We start from the raw sequence: 21,631 nt of genomic DNA, 5'->3' as shown, positions 1-21,631 counted from the left end.
AGTGTGGTGCTTGAGAGTTTAGCTTTTCTGGTTTTGCCCCAGAGTTGTGTCAGCCCCCTCTAACATGTCTCAGGTGATTCCAATGCAGTTAAGACTTCCACAGGTGCTTATGTCACAGAATGGCCAATTATTAGGTGAGTCCCTGGCTGAGCCGGTTAATTAAGTGTATGAGTTTCCTTACAGGGATAACTGCTAACCACGTGGTCTTTCCTCTTCCATTACTGTGTGTTTTCCTGAGAAAGCCATTGCCAGCCAGGAGGAGAGAATCCCTTGTGCAGAGCTCAGAGCCTCTCATAAGATTTCAGTTTCTATTAAGGTAACCAATTCTAGGGAAAATGACAGCCAATCTTCCCCCTAATAACTCTGTTTCACCTTACTCTGCTCGAGCAAAGTCTTCCCAGTCTGTAAACTGAGGATAACCCTCAATATTCAAACTATGTCTTCCCAGTGCTTTTTTCACTGAGGATAACCTGCAGAGGATAACCACTCAGTATCCAGACTGAGTCTTCCCAGTGCCTTTTTCACTGAGGATAACCTGCTCAGCCACCTATACTGAGCAAAATCTTCCCAGTCCTTCAACTGAGGATAATCCAGTTACTTCTTCTTGAAAGCAAGTTTCAAGGATAATTTTTCCCCAGTGAATAAAACTTCAGATCCTCAACCAATATAGGAGATCCTAGAACCAGGAGACACTCATTCAAATTCATTTGGACTCCCTGAGGAAGCAGATAGACACAAAAGTATACCTTGACACCTCTGTGGGTATCAAGGCCCTGCATCCTCGTAGAGTTCAGGCAGAAGAGAGGAATATGCTCTGGTCCCTTTGTGGTTGCTGTAATTGTTGACTTAAAAAATATTCACAACCTAAAAGTTAAGAGTTATGTTTTATTCAGTGCGAATTTTTAGCACGTCAAGCCCAGGAGACAGCATCTCAAGAGACCCTGAGAGAACCGTTCCAAAGAGGTGAGGGGAAGAGCCAGTTCATTTAGAAATTTTGCGACTAATAGCAGGGAGTCTGAACCTCAAAAGATTATTGTTAAAGAAAACCAGATAACCCGATTTAAGGAATTCAGTGCTTTTCTACGTCTGGGAAGATGCAAGAGTCTGGGTCCATTGAAATCATTCCTTTCACACGCACCTCAGCTAGCTGGGGCCGGCGCTCTGTGGCTTCACACCCTGGGCTTTCTTTCCTCCGAGCTCACCACGCAGAGTGGCTGCAGTCTGACGGCTGCTAGCTGGCAGGGATTCTTCTCCCTCCTGAGTTCCCTGAGGGCTCACTGGCTCACATAAGAGGGCTGCAGTTGGTAATGACTGTGGCAGCCTTGTTTACTGATATGGCAGGGAATATTCCATTTCTCCATGGTCACCAGAAAAGTACTGGCTGCTGTCAAAAGAAGATGCCCCAGGAGGCCACGAGGAGGGAGGGGTGCTGATGATGCTGCTCCCTGGCTAGGGCAGTAGACACTGCCCACCCCAGGGGCGCTGGGCCCTCTGCAGAGCCAACTCAGCTCCCCTTGCTCCTTGACCCCAAACAATGTCCCTCTCAATGGCCTGGGCTATAATCTTCCTCATTCCTGTGTGGCTCGCAGGGCCTATGTTTTCTCCCCACACCTGGAAGAAATCTTTTTTCATCTGGAGAGGACACTTCACTTTCCTCACTCTCTCTTCTCTTACATGGTTCAGCCTTTGGAAAACAAAGATGAGACAACTTCTCCTTTCACTCTTTTTTTTTTTTAATTAGAGAGTGAATGCTTACCCAGGCCTGCCTGGCAGGCTTGTTCTCTACCTACCGCATGTCACTTTTCCTCACCTGAGAGGCTTTCTTCCAGTTCTTTAACCTACTCAGGTCCCTTTCCTCCCAGAGCTCTTGCCCAGAACGTCTCCTTTCTTCTCCTTTACTTCACTGACACTTACTTATTAGACAAACTTCAGGTCTCAGCTGACACTTCCTTCTTGACCTTGAGATTAGGCCAGCTTCCCATATTATATGATTTTATAGAAGCAGATACTACTCCTGCAGAGTTTTTAGCACGGTTGTAATTTTATATTTTGTGTGTCATTATTGAGTATAGTCTGTCCCCGTCCCCCGCCCCCCACTGGCCTGACAGTTTCATAAAGGCAAGGATATTTTTCACTCTCTCCGTTACATCCTCAGTGCCTCACATAAAGAATGTGACAGACTCTTGTGGAATAAACAGCTTTTTTTTTTTTTTCCCCCCTTTGGGAGTCACTAGGCTTGAACTGAGTCTATTTGGAAAATTCTCTGAGAAACAAAACAAATTAGGCAATATCAATCTGGACTTCCTAGGATTTTGCATGATTTCTCTAACAGAATAATTGAATATGGCAGATAATGATCAAATGCAGGGGGGAAAAATGACAAAGTCTAAGTCTCAGTGGCTGTTGTGAAAGGTTATTAGCGTTGTAATAGACTTAAACTGTACAACTACAATTCAGGAATGCAAAAACATATTTTTTTAAAAAAACAAAATTAAACTTTACTTGTCCACAACTCCTCATTCCCATTAAGTAGCAGAAAAACAACAATCTTTCCCCTTAAATATTAACTTTCTTCTGGTTTAAAATTTAATTTAATTTTAGAATTACTCAGACATTGTAGGGTTTAAACTGTTCAGCACAACCTCTCAAAGAGGGTGCAGAAACTTATTATAAATAGAAAAGGCATTACAAAAGAGTAAACTAGTCAGCAGAGGGTGATAACTTTCCTTTTAAGAAAGTTAGATTAGATCCTTGCCTCTACGACACACGGGATAAATCCAAATATGAAAACAAAGCTTGTAAGCTACTAGAAGAAAATCCAGAGGACTATTTCATGGCCTTCAAGTAGGGATGAGAAAAATAAAACACTTAGTATAAATTTTAAAAAGCACAAGAGATTGTGATTTCAATTTTGATAATAAAATGATCTGACTAGAAAACATACTTGAATTAATAAGAAATCTTGATGATATGACTAGATGTAGTCACTCACTAGTCTCTATATTAGCAGTAGAGCTTCCCTGGTGGCTAAGTGGTAAAGAATCTGGCTGCCAACGCAAAATAAGTGGTTTCAATTTCTGGGTCAGGAAGACCCCCTGGAGAAGGAAATGGCAACACACTCCAGTACTCTTGCCTGGGAAATCCCATGGATAGAGGAGCCTGGTGGACTACAGTACATGGGATTGCAAAGAGTTGGAGAGGACTTAGTGACTAAACAACAGCAACACGATAACAGTAATCAGAAAATTAAAAAGGAAACTATTATGTTCATAGTGGCCATCAAACTATAAAATATTCAGGAATAAATTAAGAAAATAAAGGACATATATGGTCATCTGAAGCCAACATCATATTATGTAAATTGGTAGATATTTATATATACTTCCCTATACTTTTAAATTAAAAATTAGAGTATATCAGATTAGTGATTACTCTCTTGTGATATTGCATATGAGTCTTCTTTTACCACGCTTATTGTTGGCTGACTTTATAACAACTGAAATAGTTGCAGTGCATAGGTCTGAGTCTTTTTTGTTACTATTTGCTTTATTTTGCTTTCTTAATTTTTGGTAACTAATTCGCTTAATTTAACTTGGTAGTTGACTGTTCATTGCAAAAACAGTATGAGATTCTCCTGGATATTTAGAGTGTAGGGGTGGGGCAAATATCTCTGCAAACCACTTCAAGTGTTGAGAGAAGTAATTCTGAATCTTCTTTTGGAAGTGGTTGCTCAGTGGGGCAGGTAGTAACATGAAAATGACTCTTATCTCCAGGCTGAGTTATCTATTTTGCAATATGGAAAATAAGGTGTGGCATCAGCCAGCAACACTGGTGTGACTTTGCATTAACAACAGGGGAGTTTAGTGGCATTCAAAGAGGAAGTTAGAGGAAAACAAAACAAAACCTGGTCTTTATGCCTATTACAGGAAACAAGACTATATGTAATATCACTGAGTTCCCCAACTGAGCAAATATTAATCATATCAACAACCTGCTTATATTTAATAGGTACTCTTGGAAAGATATAATGGGATTAAACAGCAGCCCTTTAAAAAGCAAAACATGATCTTGTTGGGATTTGATGACTCAGAAAAAAATAAGTAAAAGTGGAATGAAATAGGGCTCTTATTCTTTTGATTTTTCTTCCTGATACATTGGCCAAGAGTTCTCCGATCAAGGAATCTGATTTCTTTGGACTTATATTGGGCTTATGCCCAAAGATGAATATATATTATAATTTGTAGTATGTTAAACCAGTAAGTCTAGTTTTTCACCAATTCAATACTATGTATAGTTTCTGTTTTACTTGGCAAGAAATTTCCTAGCCTTGTGGTGACAGTAAGGTGTTCAACAAGGAGAATCAGAAGATTTTAGTTCCAGAATTTGAAATTTAGAAAAATTTGAATTTAGAAAATATTCAGTTCATGCAAGCAAATTCGCAAATACACACAGTAAAAAAAAAAATTCTTAAAGTTGTTGATATTTCATCAATGTAAACATATATTTAATCAATTCTCTTAGCATTCAGATAGTTTTCAGCCTTTTGTTTTATTATAGGACTACAATCTGCTATCTGCATTCTGAAACATGAAAAGCTCTGAAAACCTTTCTGTAGCCTTGTGGTGGTAAAAGCTGACTGACATGAACTTATTGGGCAATAAAAACTATGAAGCTACTAAGCTATTTATAATCTTTACATATCTGACTTCAAGTGAATATGTTTCATTGCAAAATTATTAATGTTTGGTTGTGGGATGCTATCATAGTATTCCCAGGGGTGCTATATAATATGAAGTCTGTGCATATACTCTCTTTTTTCAAACCTGGGAAATTCTGAAACATACATGCCTCTGAGGTTTTGGATATGGGACTATGGCCCCGCATTGCACGTGTGCCCAGTCAGTCAGCTGTGTCCAGCTCTGTGTGAACCCATGGACAGCAGCCCACGAAGCTCTGCTTCCTTGGCGTTTTCCAGGTAAGAATACTGGAGCGGGTTGCCACTCCCTTCTGCAGGGGATCTTCCTGACCCAAGGACTGACTAAGTCTCCTGCATCTCCTGCGATGGCAGGGGAATTCTTTACCGTTGAGCTCCCTCAGAATCCCATGGCCCTGTATACACACTACAACAAATATTCTTGTCATATTCTGTTTCGTTGGGATAAAGTTTTGTCATGTACAACATATTTCTCAGTCAGGATTTCAATGTTAAAATCTTCATTTTGTTATTTATTAGCTGTTGTTGTTGACTCACCAAGTCGTGTGTGACTCTTTTGCAACCCCAGGGGCTGTAGCCTACCAGGCTCCTTAGTCCATGGGATTTCCTGTAACTATATCTATACTTAAATTTCCTCATTGGTAAAATGGGAATGATAGTAATTGGAATTATTCTGAGGACTGAGTGAGGTAGCATGTGAGACGCTTAGACTAGTTTGGTAGTTAGGAAGCATTTAGTACATGTCAGCTATAATTATAGTAACAGTGTACCAATTTTTATTTCCGACAGCAGCGCATCCATTTTCCCATCCTGCCTCTATTTATATTATCATTCTTCATAATCTTTCTAATGTGCTAAACCTTCCCCACAAAGCTATCCCATTTTGCTTGCATTTCTTTGACTTCCAGTGTTGTTGAAAATATTTTCATACTCGAGTGTTTTTTTTTTCGAGTGTTTTCTTGAGTGTCATATTTTTTATAAGACCTCCTCTATTAAAAGATTTACCTTTTCTGCCCCTAGTGTTTACAAGTTTCTTCCCTTTCTCTCTTCACTTTTTTCTGTGTCCTTTCTTTTTCCTTTCCTCTCCTCCTTCCTTTCTTCCTTTTTTGCTTTCTTTCCTTCTGAGTCTTTAATCCTTCTAGGATTCATTTCGAACACAACTTTAAAAATTCCTTTTCTCTTAGCCAATTGCCTCAATATATCAGTTACTGAATAATCCGTCTTTTTCACCACTGAATAAAAACTATTTTTATCATATGCAAATTGTTTTTTTCCCAGACATCATATGTCATTCTTTTGATTGACCTATTAATTCTCTTGCCAACATCATATTGCTTAAACGTTTGGTATGGGTCAAGTATTACTTATTTTTATTTTTCAAGAATTTCTTAGATATTGATACATTTTTATTTTTCCAGATACAAATCAGAATTACTTTTTCAAAAATTTCAAACAATGTTTTGCAAAATTTTCAACAAACCTGCAATGGGATTTTGTTTGAAATTAACATGGAGGAAATAGGCACATTTCAATATTAAGTCTTCCCATTTGTTCAAGGACATGAAATATGTCCCCGTTTCTTCTTAAAGTTTCATAAGCTTTAAAGTCTTTGCTAATAGCTACTGCTAATTAATTAGTTCTGAAATATGCATGTCCTTTTAGTTTATAGCAAATTGAAATGAAGCTGATTAATATGTGAAAAGTTAAACCTTGAACAATGTGGGGGTTAGGGGCACTGACCCTCCAGGATGTTGAGAATGTGCGTATAACTCTACAGTGCGCCCTCTGTATACATGCATTCAACCAATGAAGGACCAGTGTAGTACTGTAGAACATGTTTAGCAAAAGGAATCCACATCTAAGTGGACCCTTGCCATTCAAACCTGTGTTTTTCAAGGATCAACTGTACTTTCATCGGTATGGGGTAGTTGGATGACTCAGAATTCGTATGTTAAAGCCCTAACTCTCCAGTGTGATGGTACTTGGAGATGGGGCTTTGAGAACACAATTGGGGTTAGATGAGGTCTTGAAGATGGGCCCCTCACAATGGGACAGTGCTCTTACAAGAGACATCAGAGGACTAGCACTTTCTCTCTCCCTGTACTGACAAAGCAGAGGTCACATGAGCATCTGGAAGATGATGACTGTCTGCAGCCCAAGGCAAAATTCCTCACCATAAACTGACCAGCTGGCACCCTGATTTCAAGACTTCTGGCCTCTAGAACTGTGAGAAAATAAATTTCTGTTGTTTGAGCCACCCAGTCAGTGGTATTTGGTTATGGCAGCCCAAGAAGATTACAATAGTAGTGTATTTATTAGTCTTTCCCCGGACTCTGAGTTACCCTCAGACACACAGCCCAAGGACACAGGACAATTCAATTAGCTAACGACAGGCTACTTAGAAAGCTACTTCGCAATGAGTACTTATTTTATTGAATTGCTTTCCATGAGGATCAATGAAGCTAAGTCCCCTTATTCCCTCATTCAAAACAGAAATAATTTTTTATTTCTACAGATAAATGGCATATTTCTAGAAATGTTGACTGTCCTATTTTACTGCACAGAAGAAATTTCAATGAGAAAATTCTCATTGGTGTTTAGTGAGCACAACACTAATACCTGGGCATATCTGGGAGTAGTAACCTGGAAGCTAGTAACCTGAAAGTAACCTGAAAGGTGGAAGCACCTTTCAGTCATTCACTATAGTTGTGGAACACTTCTGAGTTTGCTGAAAGCATTCACATGCAAATTTTTCTTTCATCTGCAAAATAAATTCAAATGAAGTGCCAGTCTCATTTTATGAATGAAGGAAACTGAGATTCCGAGAAATGAAACGTCTTTTGCAAGACAGCATAGGACTCTGACTAGATTTAATATCTCCGGTGACTGAAATGTTTTCTGAGAACTTAATTGCATGCATACTGTGGCCCCTTTCCTCTCAAGAGATCTCCTCCCAGCAACTAGGGTAGCTGCCTGCACTTAGCCTGGAAAACCTTTAGTGCTGACAAAGATGCAACCCACCACTGGACTCTGAATCTCTGAGCAGACCTGTGGTGCTGTCTTCCCTGAGGGCAAACTTCTGTCTGCCAGTTTCTACGGAGCCCCTGCTGGAAGAGGGGCTGAAAAGGCTTCTTTTAAAATCTGAGGCATTTGTGTTGCAAGCTCTCCTTTGACTCTGCCTCTCCTACTTTACTTCCCCTTCCACTTTTCCTGCTTTGTGTAAGTTAAAAGGGAGGTTTAACGTTTGATCTTAGGTCCAAATAAGAAGCCAGGCAGGTACCATAAAACCCAACAGGCCTTGATTTGCTCGTTGTCCTCTTTTATCCTGAACCAAACCCCTCACTGATGGAGTGAAACAGTGTCCCAAATTCAGCATAAAACGCATCGCTTGATGAAGTAGAAACAGGCAAAAACATTGTTGAAACAACAGGAATTTGTAAGGAAGAATAATGTCATATTTAATTGAAAAAACTAATGAATTATAAATCAAGTTCTTCTTTGAAAAGACAAGTGACATTTAGTCCCAACTCTGTACTGACCGTGTGTGTGTGTGTGTGTGTGTGTGTGTGTGTGTGTGTGTGTTAGTGGCTCAGTCGTGTCCAACTCTTTGCGACTGTGTATAGAGAAGATAGATCAGGAGTGAGGCAGACAGTAGTGACTGTCTTAGGGAAAGTGACTTTTTTGTTTTGTTCTGAAAATGATCTAAATCTATATATCTTGTATACTACATGGAATTGTGTACACCGTCAACAATTTAAAGTTTATCTTTGATTTAAATCTCGGGCACCTCTTTCTTAGTCTTCATAGGAGCCTTGTTTTATTTTATCACCTTGAGATTTATTATGCCCAGAAGTAAAAAATGGATGATGTCATATAGAGGAAATGACTAGGTTCTTTCAACACTTTGGGAAGATTAAAGTTGTTTTTAAATATTTTCATTAGAACTCCACCAAACTTCTGTGTTAAAATGGTACAGAGTACCAAATCAGAAAGCCCTGGTATTTCATTAGCAACAATCTCCTTATGAGAGAGGTCTGAATACAGCTATCAGCAAAGACTCAGGTTAGTTTCTGAAATACTTTTGACCTCAGAACCCTAAGTTCAAGGGGAAAAAAACCCATAGAATTTTCTTTTATAGAGTACAGAAAAGAAGTACTGTGGTATATAGTTAGCAGAACACAGGACTAGGTGATGGGGAACTATTGCATTTTAGTTTGCATCCTGAGATTTTAACCACATCACCGTTTCAGGTTTTAATTCCCTCATCTGTAAAAATGGAGATAATAATTCTTATGTCATCTGGAATCATTAAATAAAGTATTTGATATCCAAATGGTATGAGGTGGAGAAAGAGAAAGAAGTTATTGAGGGCTCAGTATTTACCGGGTACTTTAGTTTCAAGTGGGGCTCTTAAGAGAGATCAAGGTCCATGATTCCATCACATTACAATTTTAAATCAAGTCATTAATAAAAATGCTTTTAATTAAATATAAATAATCTATATTTTACTCTAAAAGAAACTTTAATATTAATACATTTTTCAGGCTTAACAACTACTAAATCTCAATGCAAAGTAAGTCAACAGTGGAAAATAAAAATACTTTCTATAAATAGTCAGTTCCAAATGTGTCTTGTGTTGGCAGACTAATAATTCAGAATAAAAATCGTTGGTATAATGTTTTATACTCTTTCAAAATACTTTACAAAGGGGACACTAAATTAGATGTAATAACTTAAATGTATTTAAAATTTGACAACAAAAAAGTCAGACACATTGTTATATTTTTCTACTGGTTAAAGACTATTTTATAGAATATAAATAATTTCATACAATATTTTAAAACATTCTGAATACAAAACTTCCTCATACAGAAAGTTAATCCAAAATGCTACCCACTGAATTTGAAAAAAAAAAAAATCAAAATACGCTGAAAGAACAGTTTGTCCTGAAAACAAAATTCAGTAAAATAAAAAAAAATCCAATGATTGTTTCAGCTCTTAAAATCAGAAAACTAAGAATTACATATTTTCCTTTTTAGTAACTGCATATGATTCTTCACATTTTTAAAGAGTAATCTTATTAAAATATAAAAAGAATTTAATACATATTTTAATAATATACTTTTCTGTTAAACACACACATATACATACAAATATTTAGGAAGAATCCATACCATCTTCTGGTTATAGATGATTTAAGAAAACCTGATAAGGTCATAGTCTTTCATTTGACCTTATATAGAAATAATTTTAAAGTTAGATGCATATTTTTAATCATCTGGGTTTATAACTGGGTCTAATTTTTTTCCAGTAATTTTTCATAATTTTTATTAGGATGATTAGCTAGTCATGAGGAAATAATTTAAAATTAGCACTTGATACTTGAGTCTAGTTAGTATGTGTTTATAAAAATAAATATCTAACCGATAGATAGATGTTTTGGTTCTTAGACGAGGTAGAAAAATTAAAATATCTTACAACACGATCTGAACTTGAAAAAATAGAAAATAGCACTCACCAGTTCAACCTGTGTGAATCAAATAGTTGGAGAGTTCTTTTTGTTTTTGACATATATGCCATATATTTCAAATATAAGGCCTGTGAAATTTATTTTCTGCTCCCCCAAATCTTACTAAATTGAAATTCATGTTTCTCATTTACTTACTCATCATTTAATCTACCTAGGGAGCTTTACTCTGCAGACAGACCAAAGACGTCTGCAATTAAACCAAAAATTATTAGTTAGGCATTTTTTAGGTTTAAGAGGCATTTTCCCTTTACACATACCTTAAATATTAATAATAACATACATTATAAAAAGCTCTATTATCTTCAGATGTTGTACAATAAATAATTACTTAAATGATAAAGAGTTAATAAAAATTTCAAGGTCTGCTAAAGAATTATGAAGCTCATCATTTATATCTTGACTTCTAAGAAAACTTTTCAGAGTATCTAAAGCAGCTATTGCCTCATTTTTTGATGGTAAGGGGAGTTCGCTCTCCAGAGATCCACCATCATCCTCCTCGTCAGAAGTATAAAATCCAGTTTCCTCTGATTCACTTTCTTTGTGGCACACAGCATCACCGCTTGGAGAGACTTGGGAGGCAGCCTCACAAGTCTCCAAGTCATCATCCAGGGCAGCATACTCTTCTACAGATAAGCCTTCGGGAAATTCCACTCCTGCCGCCTGGGCGTCGGCAACCAAATCAAGGCCAGTGTCTGCCTCTGCATTTGCCTCCTCACTTTCTCCCCTTTGAGATTTGAATCCTGCCTCTTCATAGCTCTTAACAATGGTCTCTGGGGTGACAGCCCTCCAACAGAGATGCAATGTATCAACTGCATCTAGAAGGGAAAAAGTAAATTCTTTGCTGCCTTCAACAGAGCTCAGAAATTTCTTAATAAGACAATGTCGATATTTGATTTTAAGGCTTCTAATAACACCTTGTTTCATAGCTATAAATTTGGAAGATAAACATGATGGAAAGAACGCTAATTCAATGGACTTCAGGTTTTTTACCTCTGGGTGTGCAGGAGAAGATTCTACAAAAATCACCACTCTTCTTTGCTGAGCCTGAAATCTCTCATCCAGCTTCTGCATCCACTGTTCAAACACATCTGCAGTCATCCATGCCATTTTGTTAGCTTCATAATACACAGGCAATGATTTTATGCCTTTGAAGCAATGAGGATTTCTGTTTTTTCCAATGAGAAGCAGAGGAAGTTTCTCTGAGCCATCCATGTTTGTCCCAACCACCAGAGTTATTCTGTCTTTGCATAACTTGCCAATTGAACAGGTTTCTCCTTTAAATGCAAAGGTATTTGTAGGCAACATTCGATAAAGCAGCCCAGTCTCTTTTACATTAAAAACATTTTTAGGATGATAATCATTTAAATAATAAGGAAGTATGTTTTGGTGCCAGACAGCTGAAGGGTCTGCTGATACACCTGTGGCTTCTACAGGTTGAGCTCTAAATACTAGACCATACCTGGATTTAAACCGATCCAGCCAACCATTGCTGCACTTAAAATCATTATGTCCCAGTTTCTGGGCAAAATCATTAGCTTTCAGCCGCAACATTGGGCCATTAACTGGCACATTCAGACACTGAGCGATTCGGTACCACCTCATTAGCGCCTCTTCCAGGTCTGTGTAAAAAGCAGTTCTCAGTCTTTTTCTCTTTGGATCAAATCTCAGTGATTCAAAGGCTTCCAGAACCTTGTCTTTATTCTTCATAATAGAAGACAACGAATTTTTCTTTATTCCATATTCAGCTGCAATCTCTGCTTTTTTCTTACCGCTTTCTACTGCATTTATGATGTCGATCTTTTCCTCAATGGATAGGCTTTTCTTTTTCTTCACAGTTACAGGCAGAGTTGAGGCATCCACAGGAGCTTCGGCCATCTCACCCTGAGCTTATGTAGAGATGTCGTCTCTCTCTGGGTCTGTTTCTTTAGGAAAATTTATTTTCCAGTATGATACAAATTGCTTTTGAAGCCACTGCATATATTAAAAGTTGGTCAGTGTCTAATAGTCTTATTTCTGTGCAAATGGATGAATAAATACATTTCTTCAAAGGATCTAACTGAGAAAAATATTATCTGCAGCTAGAATATTTTAGAAGAGAAACCTCCTCCCCAGGACCTTGTGCAGTTCAGTTTATTCGGAGTTCCAGAAGTCAAGCTAAAATAGAAATCTCATTATGTCAAACCTGTCCAGTCCTGCTGATGTATTTTTGGAACTTCAATCCTTTAAGATGATCCATTTTATCCATGCGCGCATTCAACCTCCTCTTAATTCTCCACAGAAGCCCTCAGAGATAAGGAGAAAAGCATTCAGACATTTCATGCAAAACGTCAGCCGCTAATTTCCAAGTCTCTTTAGGGTGGAGAAGAAAATGGTAGAATCCTTCCAAGACTCGACAATATCCTCCGTCACTTGAAACGTTTAAAAAAAAATAAAGAGGAATTTTAGCGATGATATGTCAATTTAATATCAAAAAAATATTTATACTAATTAGTTATGCTTTTAATAATCATGAAAAGAATGGGAACATGTTTCTAAAAATACAGTAACTGAAGCTTCCAGAAGAAATGCTTACCTCCCAAATGGTGTCTCTGTGAAAAGCTCTCGAGCTCTGCTCTGACCCCTTGAGTTCTCACTTGCCTTTGAATGCTTTGTAATATATACTTCTGGAATAAATCAGACAAATTTAGTCTCTTTTAAAAATGTGAGCTTACCAAAATTAAAGAACTAAAAATGATGCTGGGTAGATCTTTGGTGGCTGTTTTCCCCATGAAGTCACAGGCTGCCCCTCTGGCTTCTCCAAAAGAAAAACATAGTCAGACAGTGGTCACAAGGTCCAACTTTTAATAGCACATGGGAGACAGTGTCTCCCTTGTAGGAGTCTGGTAGAAAATGCTTCACTAAAAATCCCATCAAGTGATTCCATTACAAATTTTTAAAACTGAAATCTTATTCTAGTTGCTTAAAATCTAGTAACTTTTTATCACATTGACTCATTGGCCGGATGCACAGAGGCCAGAAAATACTTGACAAAATGCATGGGAATAAACAAGTTACTGAGAAGATATAATGTAGAAAAAAAAGCAAAAGAAGGAGAGAGATCATGGTCTCAACCTCTCAGGACCTCTACTTCTTTATCAGTAAAATAAAGGGCTTGTCACAGTGGGAGAAGATGGGCCTTGGTGCCAGACACACCTGAATTGACAAGTGACCCCCAGTTAGCACTTAAGGTGATCCTGGGTAGTTCGCTTAAGCCTTTGAAGCCTTGGCCCCCTTTTCTGTAAAATAAAGGTACCTACAGCATGTGGAGTAATGGCACATTCAGTGAGATTCAGTGAGAGCGTGTTAAGCACTTAGCACAGTGTTTAGCACCTTACAAAGTATTCAATAAATATTTGATGACCTCATCATCATTTTGTGGCTCAGCCGGTAAAGAATCCGCCTGCAGTGCTGGAGACCTGCGTTCAATCCCTGGGTTGAGAAGATCCACTAGAGAAGGAATAGGCTACCCACCCCAATATTCTGGCCTAGAGAAATCCACGGACTGTATAATCCATGGGGTTGCAAAGAGTCGGACATGACTGACCGACTTTCCCTTTCACTGTGACCGCTGTGTCAATCTATAAAATTCTGAGATTTCATGAAATCCTACTTCAAATGATAGCAAGAATCCCACCTTAAATATACACTGAACGCAGAACTCTTCTTAAGCCAAATAGTGCAGTGAGAATGGTCACCCTACATGGGCTGGTCCCAGCCTTTCCAGGTAGCATCTCCCCCACTAGAATCCACAGGCTTTGGGCCTCCTACAGGCCAAGGAAACAAGCTAATCTGATGAACGGGGGTGGGGAGGGTTTGGGCAGGAGGGTTACTTCCTCCCCTGTGAGAGAGTAGACACTCCATTCCTCTAGTTTTCCTCTCTGTCCTTGGGGTTTCAAGATAACACATGCATTCTTTTTTTTTTTTTTTTTTTTTGCACAAAACTTTATCAAAATTCCTCTGCCTTTGTTGTCCAAAGCAAAGAAGTAATTTTATTATAGGAAATAAAACCAGTAAAGGAAACTTTTGTTGTTGCTATTATTGCAAAAAAAGATCTTAATAATAATTATGAGAGCCTAGGGTGTTAACTTCCAAACTGCTTTACTTCCTGTATTCCAAACAACTCCGGAGGAAGGTAAAACTGGATTTCAAAGCTCATATGGTTATAACATGGTTGAATGCAGTCCAGAATCCAGGCTTTCCAAGGTCAAGTCCACCATTCTTTTTACACATGGCATGGCTCCTCTAACAGTTACACATTCTATGCCTCCAGCACCAAGCTAAAGATAGAGTTTCCAATGCCTTTCCAAACCTATCCCCTTCCACATATGCCCCAAAAGGCAGTATAATGTTTCCACAGGAGAACAGCCATTATGAATTCTGGGGACATAAACAGAAACCATACCCCATATCCAATTTTAGGGTGAGCTTACTTTGTAAGTAAATAAGATTTGACCATTCAACTAAAAAAAATTCTTATATATGGAAACTACCTGCATATTTTTCTACTATATCCTAAAAATATACCATTATTTCAGAATAACAAATTAAAAATATCTTCCTCTTTTTAGGAAGGATACCAACCTTCAGAAACTCAGGGAGCAAGAACCAATTTTTTAAGAAAAGTCAAAACCAAGGAAAACTACTCTCCAAGAGTAAAAGGGAATCTCTTCCTTCTTTCTGTTTGGTTGTTTTTTTTTTTTTTTTCTTTCTTCCTCTTCTTTCCTTCCATTTTATTTCATTTGTCATGTATAAACCCTATCATCTCAAATAATAAGGATTATAGACAAAGTGACTTGAATTTTCTCCCATATCCTATTGCAAATAAAGCAATATAATACATACAATCAGAGATGATTATCTTGATCAAATTGAAAATAGTGATACTTTTTTTAGGACGATAGTAGGATGTTTTTCCTGAGAGTTCAGTTCAGTTCAGTCTCTCAGTCGTGTCCGACTCTCTGCAACCCCATGAATCGCAGCACGCCAGGCCTCCCTGTCCATCACCCAGAGTTCACTAAGACTCACGTCAATCAAGTCAGTGATGCCATCCAGCTATCTCATCCTCCGTCGTCCCCTTCCCCTCCTGCCCACAATCCCTCCCAGCCTCAGAATCTTTTCCAATGAGTGAACTCTTCGCATCAGGTGGCCAAAGTATTGGAGTTTCAGCTTTAGGATCATTCCTTCCAAAGAAATCCCAGGGCTGATCTCCTTCAGAATGGACTGGTTGGATCTCCTTGCAGTCCAAGGGACTCTCAGTTAACAGTATATATTTCCTTCTAAAACAGTTGTCAAAGTTACAGTTTTCCATGGTAAGATGCAATACATCTTTATTCCTGAAACAACCAAATTTCCAACGCCAAATCAGACAAGCTAGGCTTTTTCCCTAGCAAAGTTAGGCAATACTGTCTAATCAATGAAGCTGAATTCATTGAGAATGGGAATTTTCCATTCTCCCACAGTCCAGTGGCTGTTTTTTTTTTTTTTTTTTTTTGTGCAGGGAATGATGGCAGCAGCTAATACTTCTTAGAAGTAATAATTCTCTCAATCATGCTGCTCCTTGAAGATGGGCATGAATTTGAGCAAACTCCGAGAGACAGCGGAGGAAAGAGGAATTTGGTGTCCTGTCACAAAGAGTCGGACACGACTGAGCGACTGAACTGACTGCCTGATAGCCCATGGGGTCGCAAAGTGTCAGACACTACTTAGCGACTGAACAAAAACAACAACCCCTTGAAGATATTACAGCAGAGAAATGCTGTACTACTTACTAGCAGTTAGGAACTATTTTCTCTGCACCAATGGCAAAGCTAACTAAAGACTAAGACTAGGCAACTCACTAAAATAGACTTACCAACCGAACTCCAAATAAAGAAAACAATTGTCTGTTCTACTGGTAGTAAGAGAAACGTCAATCTTCCTTCAAAACAGGAGCTACCCTTGCTCATAAAAGCTGCTGAGGGCAAATTAGCAATAACATGAAAACTTTAAAATAATCGTATACCATTTTATTCCATCTCCCTCAAAATTACAGATGCAAAAATAATCTATCTTACAAATATATTCATTTTCTATTGCTGTGTAACAAATTAACAGACATTTAGGTGGGCTGCCATTTATGGGGTTGCACAGAGTTGGACACGACTGAAGCGACTTAGCAGCAGCAGCAGCAGCAGCAGCAGCAGCAGCAGCAGCAGCAGTAGCAGCAGCAGCAGCAGTAGCTTAAAACAATATCCATTTATTATCTCCCAGAACTAGCCAGAAGCCCAGGTGGGCTTAACTGAGTCCTCTGCTTAGTGTCTTAGAGCGCTGAAATCAAGATGCCAATCAGGCTGGGCTCTATCTAGAAGCTGGGGGAGAATTTGCTTCCAAGTTCATTCAGGTTATCTGTGGGGTTCCCTGATAGCTCAGTTGATAAAGAATCCACCTGCAATGCAGGAGACCCTGGTTTGATTCCTGGGTCAGGAAGATCCCCTGGAGAAGGGATAGGCTACCCACTCCAGTATTCTTGGGCTTCCCTATGGCTCAGCTGGTAAAGAATTTAGACTTCTGTGGTTGAGGACTGAGGTCCCTGGTTTTTTGTTGACTGTGAGCAGAGATTACCCTTAGCTCTTGGAGGCCTCTCTCAGGTACTGGCCTGAGGTCCTCTTTATTTCAGCAACAGAGAACCTTTCTCATGTCAAATCTCTCTCAAGCTTTAAATCTCTCTAATTTCCTCTGCTGCCATCAGCTAGAGAAAACGCTATGCGTTTAAAAGGTTCACGTAACCCAGTTAAACTTTGAAGGCTTTTGGACTGCAAAGGAAACCATCGACAAAACGAAAAGACAGCTTACTTGAAGAATGATGTAGCCAAGAAGGGGATAATATCCAAACTACATAAACAGCCCATACAACTCAGTATCGAAAACCAAACAACCCAGGTAAAAATAGGCAGAAGATCTGATTAGACACTTTTCCAAAGAGGATACACAGACGGCAAATAGGCACATGAAATGACGCTCAACATCATAATCCTCAGGAAAATGCAAATCAAAACCACAATAGGATATCACCTCACACCTGTCAGAAAGGCTATCATCAAAAACAATAGCAAATGCTGGCAACAATGAGGATAAAAGGAAACCTTTGTACACTGTTGGCAGAAATGTAAATTGGTGCAACAATATGGAAAACAGTGTGGAGGTTCTTCAAAAAACTAGAACTACCATATGATCCTGCAATTCAGTGCTGTGTGTATATATATATGTGTGTGTGTGTGGAGAAAACAAAAACATTAATTTGAAAAGATACACACACCCCACTGTTAATAACAGCATCACTTACAATAGCCAGGATATGGAAACAACCTAAGAGTCGATCAACAGGTGAATGGATAAAGATGTATATTATATATAAATACATAATAGAATATTGCTCAGCCACAAAAAAAGAATGAAATTTTGCCATTTGCAAAAATGTGGATGGACCTAGGGGGTATTATGCTTTGTGAAATAAGTCAGGGAAAGACAAACACTCTCTTAACACGTTCATGTAGAACCTAAAACAAAGGATTATATATAACAAAACAGAGACAGACTCACAGATACAGAGAACATGCTAGTGATTACCAGTGAGGAGAGGGAAAGGAGGAGGGCAAGATACATGTATGGGATTAAGAGATACAAACTACTACACATAAAATAAATAAGCAACAAGGATATATTGCATAGCACAGGAAAATGTAGCTATTATTTTGTAATAACTTTAAATGGAGTCTAATCTATAGAAATATTGAATCACTATTTTGTACATTTGAAACTAAAATTGCAAATCAATGATACTTCAATAAAATACATAAAATATAAGATTCATGTAGTCAGTTTAGGACTAGCCAGATTAACTTCATTTTGAGTAATTCAATGAGTAGTTACTTCAGTTACATCTGCAAAATTCCGTTTGCATATAATATAACATAATCATAGAACGATATCCTATCATGTTCGCAGAGGAAGGAATTATACAAGGTGAAAGTCATTGGAATTCATCTTAGAATTATACCACACAAGACTATTTCCTACATGGTTGTTTTATAATTATAGAGAAAACTTAAAGTAATCCAAATCTGTAACAAAAAAGGTTAGATAAATAACTTAAGGAATATCTATATGTTAAAATAGTATTGAGCCACTGAAGGAGAATGTTTAATGATATGAGGGAAATTTCATAATATATCAACATTGTGGGAAAAGCAAAATACAAAATTGCATGCCAACAAATACAACCTATATTGAAAGTTCCTTGAAGGCAGAGCCTCGTGGGTATTCCTACAGTGCTTAGCGCCCAGCTAACTGTAGGTTCCCGATAACAATTTGTTAAATAAATGAAGAAAAAAATTTGCATAAGATATTGACCAAAATGTTGATGTTAACTGTAGACAATGGAATTATGTTTTTTCCTTTGTAGTTAGAACAATCTCTACTTTACGTTCTACCCATTCTACTTTTCATGGGGTTATTTAAATATTGCATTAATCAGTACCCTTTAATAAAGGGTTTACTTTCAGGGAATTACACTGCGCAATCAGTAACTAAATACGTCTTCATGAAAAGGAAGCTGTCGATAAAGAGTGATGAAATTACTGCGACACTACCAGAATTCCTCTAGAAAAGACCCGAGGGTCACACCTTCTTCTCTCTTTTGAGGAAACAACATTGATGAGCAGCATATAGTACTCAACATCATAATCCTCAAAGCAAAGAGAAAAGATTATGCCCATTGAATTCACTTGTAAAGGGAAAATAACAATATCCTTTAACCCTCTGCCTGCTTTTCTTCCTGGTCAATAAATAAAAAATAGGCTGCTATAGTTCCCCTATAAGCCAAGCAAATAAATGTTACCTGATTTTTCTAACGCTGAATAATAGCCAATAGCAGTGCAACGGTAAGTGATTAGATAAGCCCCTTGTCATAAGCATATATGGCAGGCAGCTATTCCCTTCTTGTTATACTTCTCCAAACACAATGCCAATTAAAAGAAAAATAGTAATCTTCTATTCTTCCCAAGGAGAATGGGCAGGAAGAATTCCCCAAGCTGTAGGGAAACAGGGAGAGAGAAAGCGAGGGAGGGGGTGGGAGGGGTCAAGGGAAAGGGGGAGGGAGGGAAGCAAAGAGTGAGAGAGAATCTCCATCTAAGCAGGATTCGGTTTAAAATAGTCTTTTGAGTCAGCATGGAAAAATTTCCCCAAACCCAAGGATAATAGCTACTACTTCCTTTTTCCCCAAAGAAAGTGCATAGACTTTCACTGTTCTCCATCACCAGCTGAAGCAATTTCCAGTGTATCCTTCAGGACTTCCTGCTTTCTAATTTCCCTGGGGGCAGCAAAAATCACAGGAGGATTAATCCTGTGTATAGCCTTGCACAGCATGACACTATGTATTAATACAAGGACTCACTGTGCACACTACCAGAATCACACTGGACCAGAGAGTACCTAAAATGATTCACAGCACCCTCACCAAGTAGAAGTTAGCATTAGTTCCAACCACATCTGAATTTCTATCAAAACCAGCAGCTGCCAAGAAAACGATCCATCGAAGGACAAATAACTAAACCAAGTGTCTACCTTTTTAATATCAGAAATACTTCTGAGCTTAACGGTCTAATAGATAACTTTAGTTAAATGTCCCCAGACTCAAGAGACAGCTGGCAGGAGTCTTTATAGCCCCAGCCAGCCCAGACAGGTAAGTGCACATCTTTCTAGCACCACTGAGCACTGTTGCCCACCTCTTCCCAGTCATCCTTAGGAAACTCTAATCCTTGTACTTGCTACTAAGTCCCATTCTGTTCCTATATAATAAAAGCAGTAATTATTCTAGACAGGGATCCTTCTCTTATAATTGAGAAGACTAACAGGAATGCTTCGAACCAGAAAATCCACAGTAAACTGTAGAACTAGAGCTAAATGAACGGATATATATATATTCATCCATTTCCCCTGGAGGAGGGCACAACAACCCACTCCAGTATTCTTGAATGGAGAATCCCCAGGGAGGAGGAACCTGGCGGGCTACAGCCCATGGGACAGTAAAGGGTTGAATGCAACTGAAGTGATTCAACATGCAACCACAGATTTATGTTTTGGGATTTCATTACGGTTTTTGTCAGAGAAGGTGTCCTGGAAATGTCAGACAATAAATATTGGTATTTACTTTTGAAATATTTGTAGTGCATTTACTCTTCACAGATATGGGATAGGCATTTGTACAGGGATGTATGGTTTACTATGCTGAAACTCCCTACAAATTTAGAGAGGCAGAATTCTGCCTTCGGGCACTTGGCCAATAAAAATGTCTTGTCAGCTAATTTGACAAGGCAGGTGAGAAATCTGGTTTCGAGGGGTAGATTCCACGGAGTGTGCTGTTACCTTTGGCATTTCTGCAGGCGACAGGGCTGTCAAAAGCAGTCTAGAACCTGGAAGGGATACTAGCGCGGGCTGTAATACCAGTACGTACTGTATGCAAATAAGCTTCAAGTGTCTAGCACCACTGCTGAGCCGTACTGTGAGGGGACAGGCAGAATAGCCAGAGTGCAGGTTGGGGCCTTCACTTAGGAGACTACCACGGGATCCGAGAGGACTGTTCGGAGGTCTCTGTAGACAAGGCAGTGATCTATTAAGCAATGGGGCAAGCAAAGAAAGCAGAAACCGGTCATCTGAGTAAAGAGGATCACGAGAGAAAAGGATCACGGATCCACTCTCTGCGAGCAAGCAGAGCAGAAAGTGATCACAAAGACAGCAAATCATAACTCAGGGATGCTGAACAAGGGAGTCTAGTCTGGTCGTCCAGAAGAGGGTGGGCGTGAGTGGACAGCGGTGCGGGGGGGGGGGCACTGGGGAAGGAGAGTGAGGCACCCGCATCCCGTCTGCTCCCTAAACCCCGCATTCCCTCCACCCTCTCAATGCCCGCGGAGTTGGAATAACCTTCTGCGTGCTCTCCGGCAGTTGAGAAAGAAGATTTGGCTCTCCTGGGATTGCGAGGCGCCCTCCCGCCACCGGCTCACCGTCTGCTGGGGGAAAGCCTAACGCGTGAGACTGAGGTGTGTGAGTGAGAAAGTTATGCTAAGGGCTCCTGGACCGCCCTGGGGCGAGCTCGGGCAGGTGCATCTGTACCCGGGCTCACACCCCTCTAGGACCTGGCCGCAGCCAGAAAATTACCCGGGCAACGGCGCCGGCTGAGTCCCGGATGTGGTTGCTAGGGCCGCAGTAGGCGGGACGGGGCCCGCCCCCCTGGAGAGGGGACCTCGCGGAAGGTGCGCTGGCACCATCGAGACGTGGCTGGGCTGGCCAGATTGAGGGAGAGAGAGGCCGTCCAG

The 21,631-nt window shown here is 39.2% G+C and overlaps 1 protein-coding gene across 2 annotated transcripts; it reads right to left on the bottom strand.

The window, feature by feature from the left end:
• Positions 1-9,496: 9,496 nt before the first annotated feature.
• TIGD4 (tigger transposable element derived 4) lies at positions 9,497-21,523 on the bottom strand. 2 transcript variants are annotated; one of them, XM_060400934.1, is made up of 3 exons: positions 21,474-21,523; positions 12,817-12,907; positions 9,497-12,652 (listed from the first exon to the last, which is right to left on the bottom strand). In XM_060400934.1, the coding sequence occupies exon 3, from the start codon at positions 12,117-12,119 to the stop codon at positions 10,569-10,571; it is 1,551 nt and encodes a 516-aa protein (XP_060256917.1). In that variant the 5' UTR covers positions 12,120-12,652; positions 12,817-12,907; positions 21,474-21,523; the 3' UTR covers positions 9,497-10,568. The 2 variants fall into 2 exon arrangements, with proteins under 2 accessions (XP_060256917.1, XP_011952729.1); XM_012097339.5 differs by lacking the exon at positions 21,474-21,523 and adding an exon at positions 21,240-21,453.
• Positions 21,524-21,631: the final 108 nt, after the last annotated feature.

The sequence above is a fragment of the Ovis aries genome, chromosome 17, assembly GCF_016772045.2.
Source record: "Ovis aries strain OAR_USU_Benz2616 breed Rambouillet chromosome 17, ARS-UI_Ramb_v3.0, whole genome shotgun sequence".
NCBI classification, from domain to species: Eukaryota; Metazoa; Chordata; class Mammalia; order Artiodactyla; family Bovidae; genus Ovis; species Ovis aries.
Note: the sequence above shows the minus strand (reverse complement) of the source record. Positions and strands in the feature narration are given on the sequence as shown.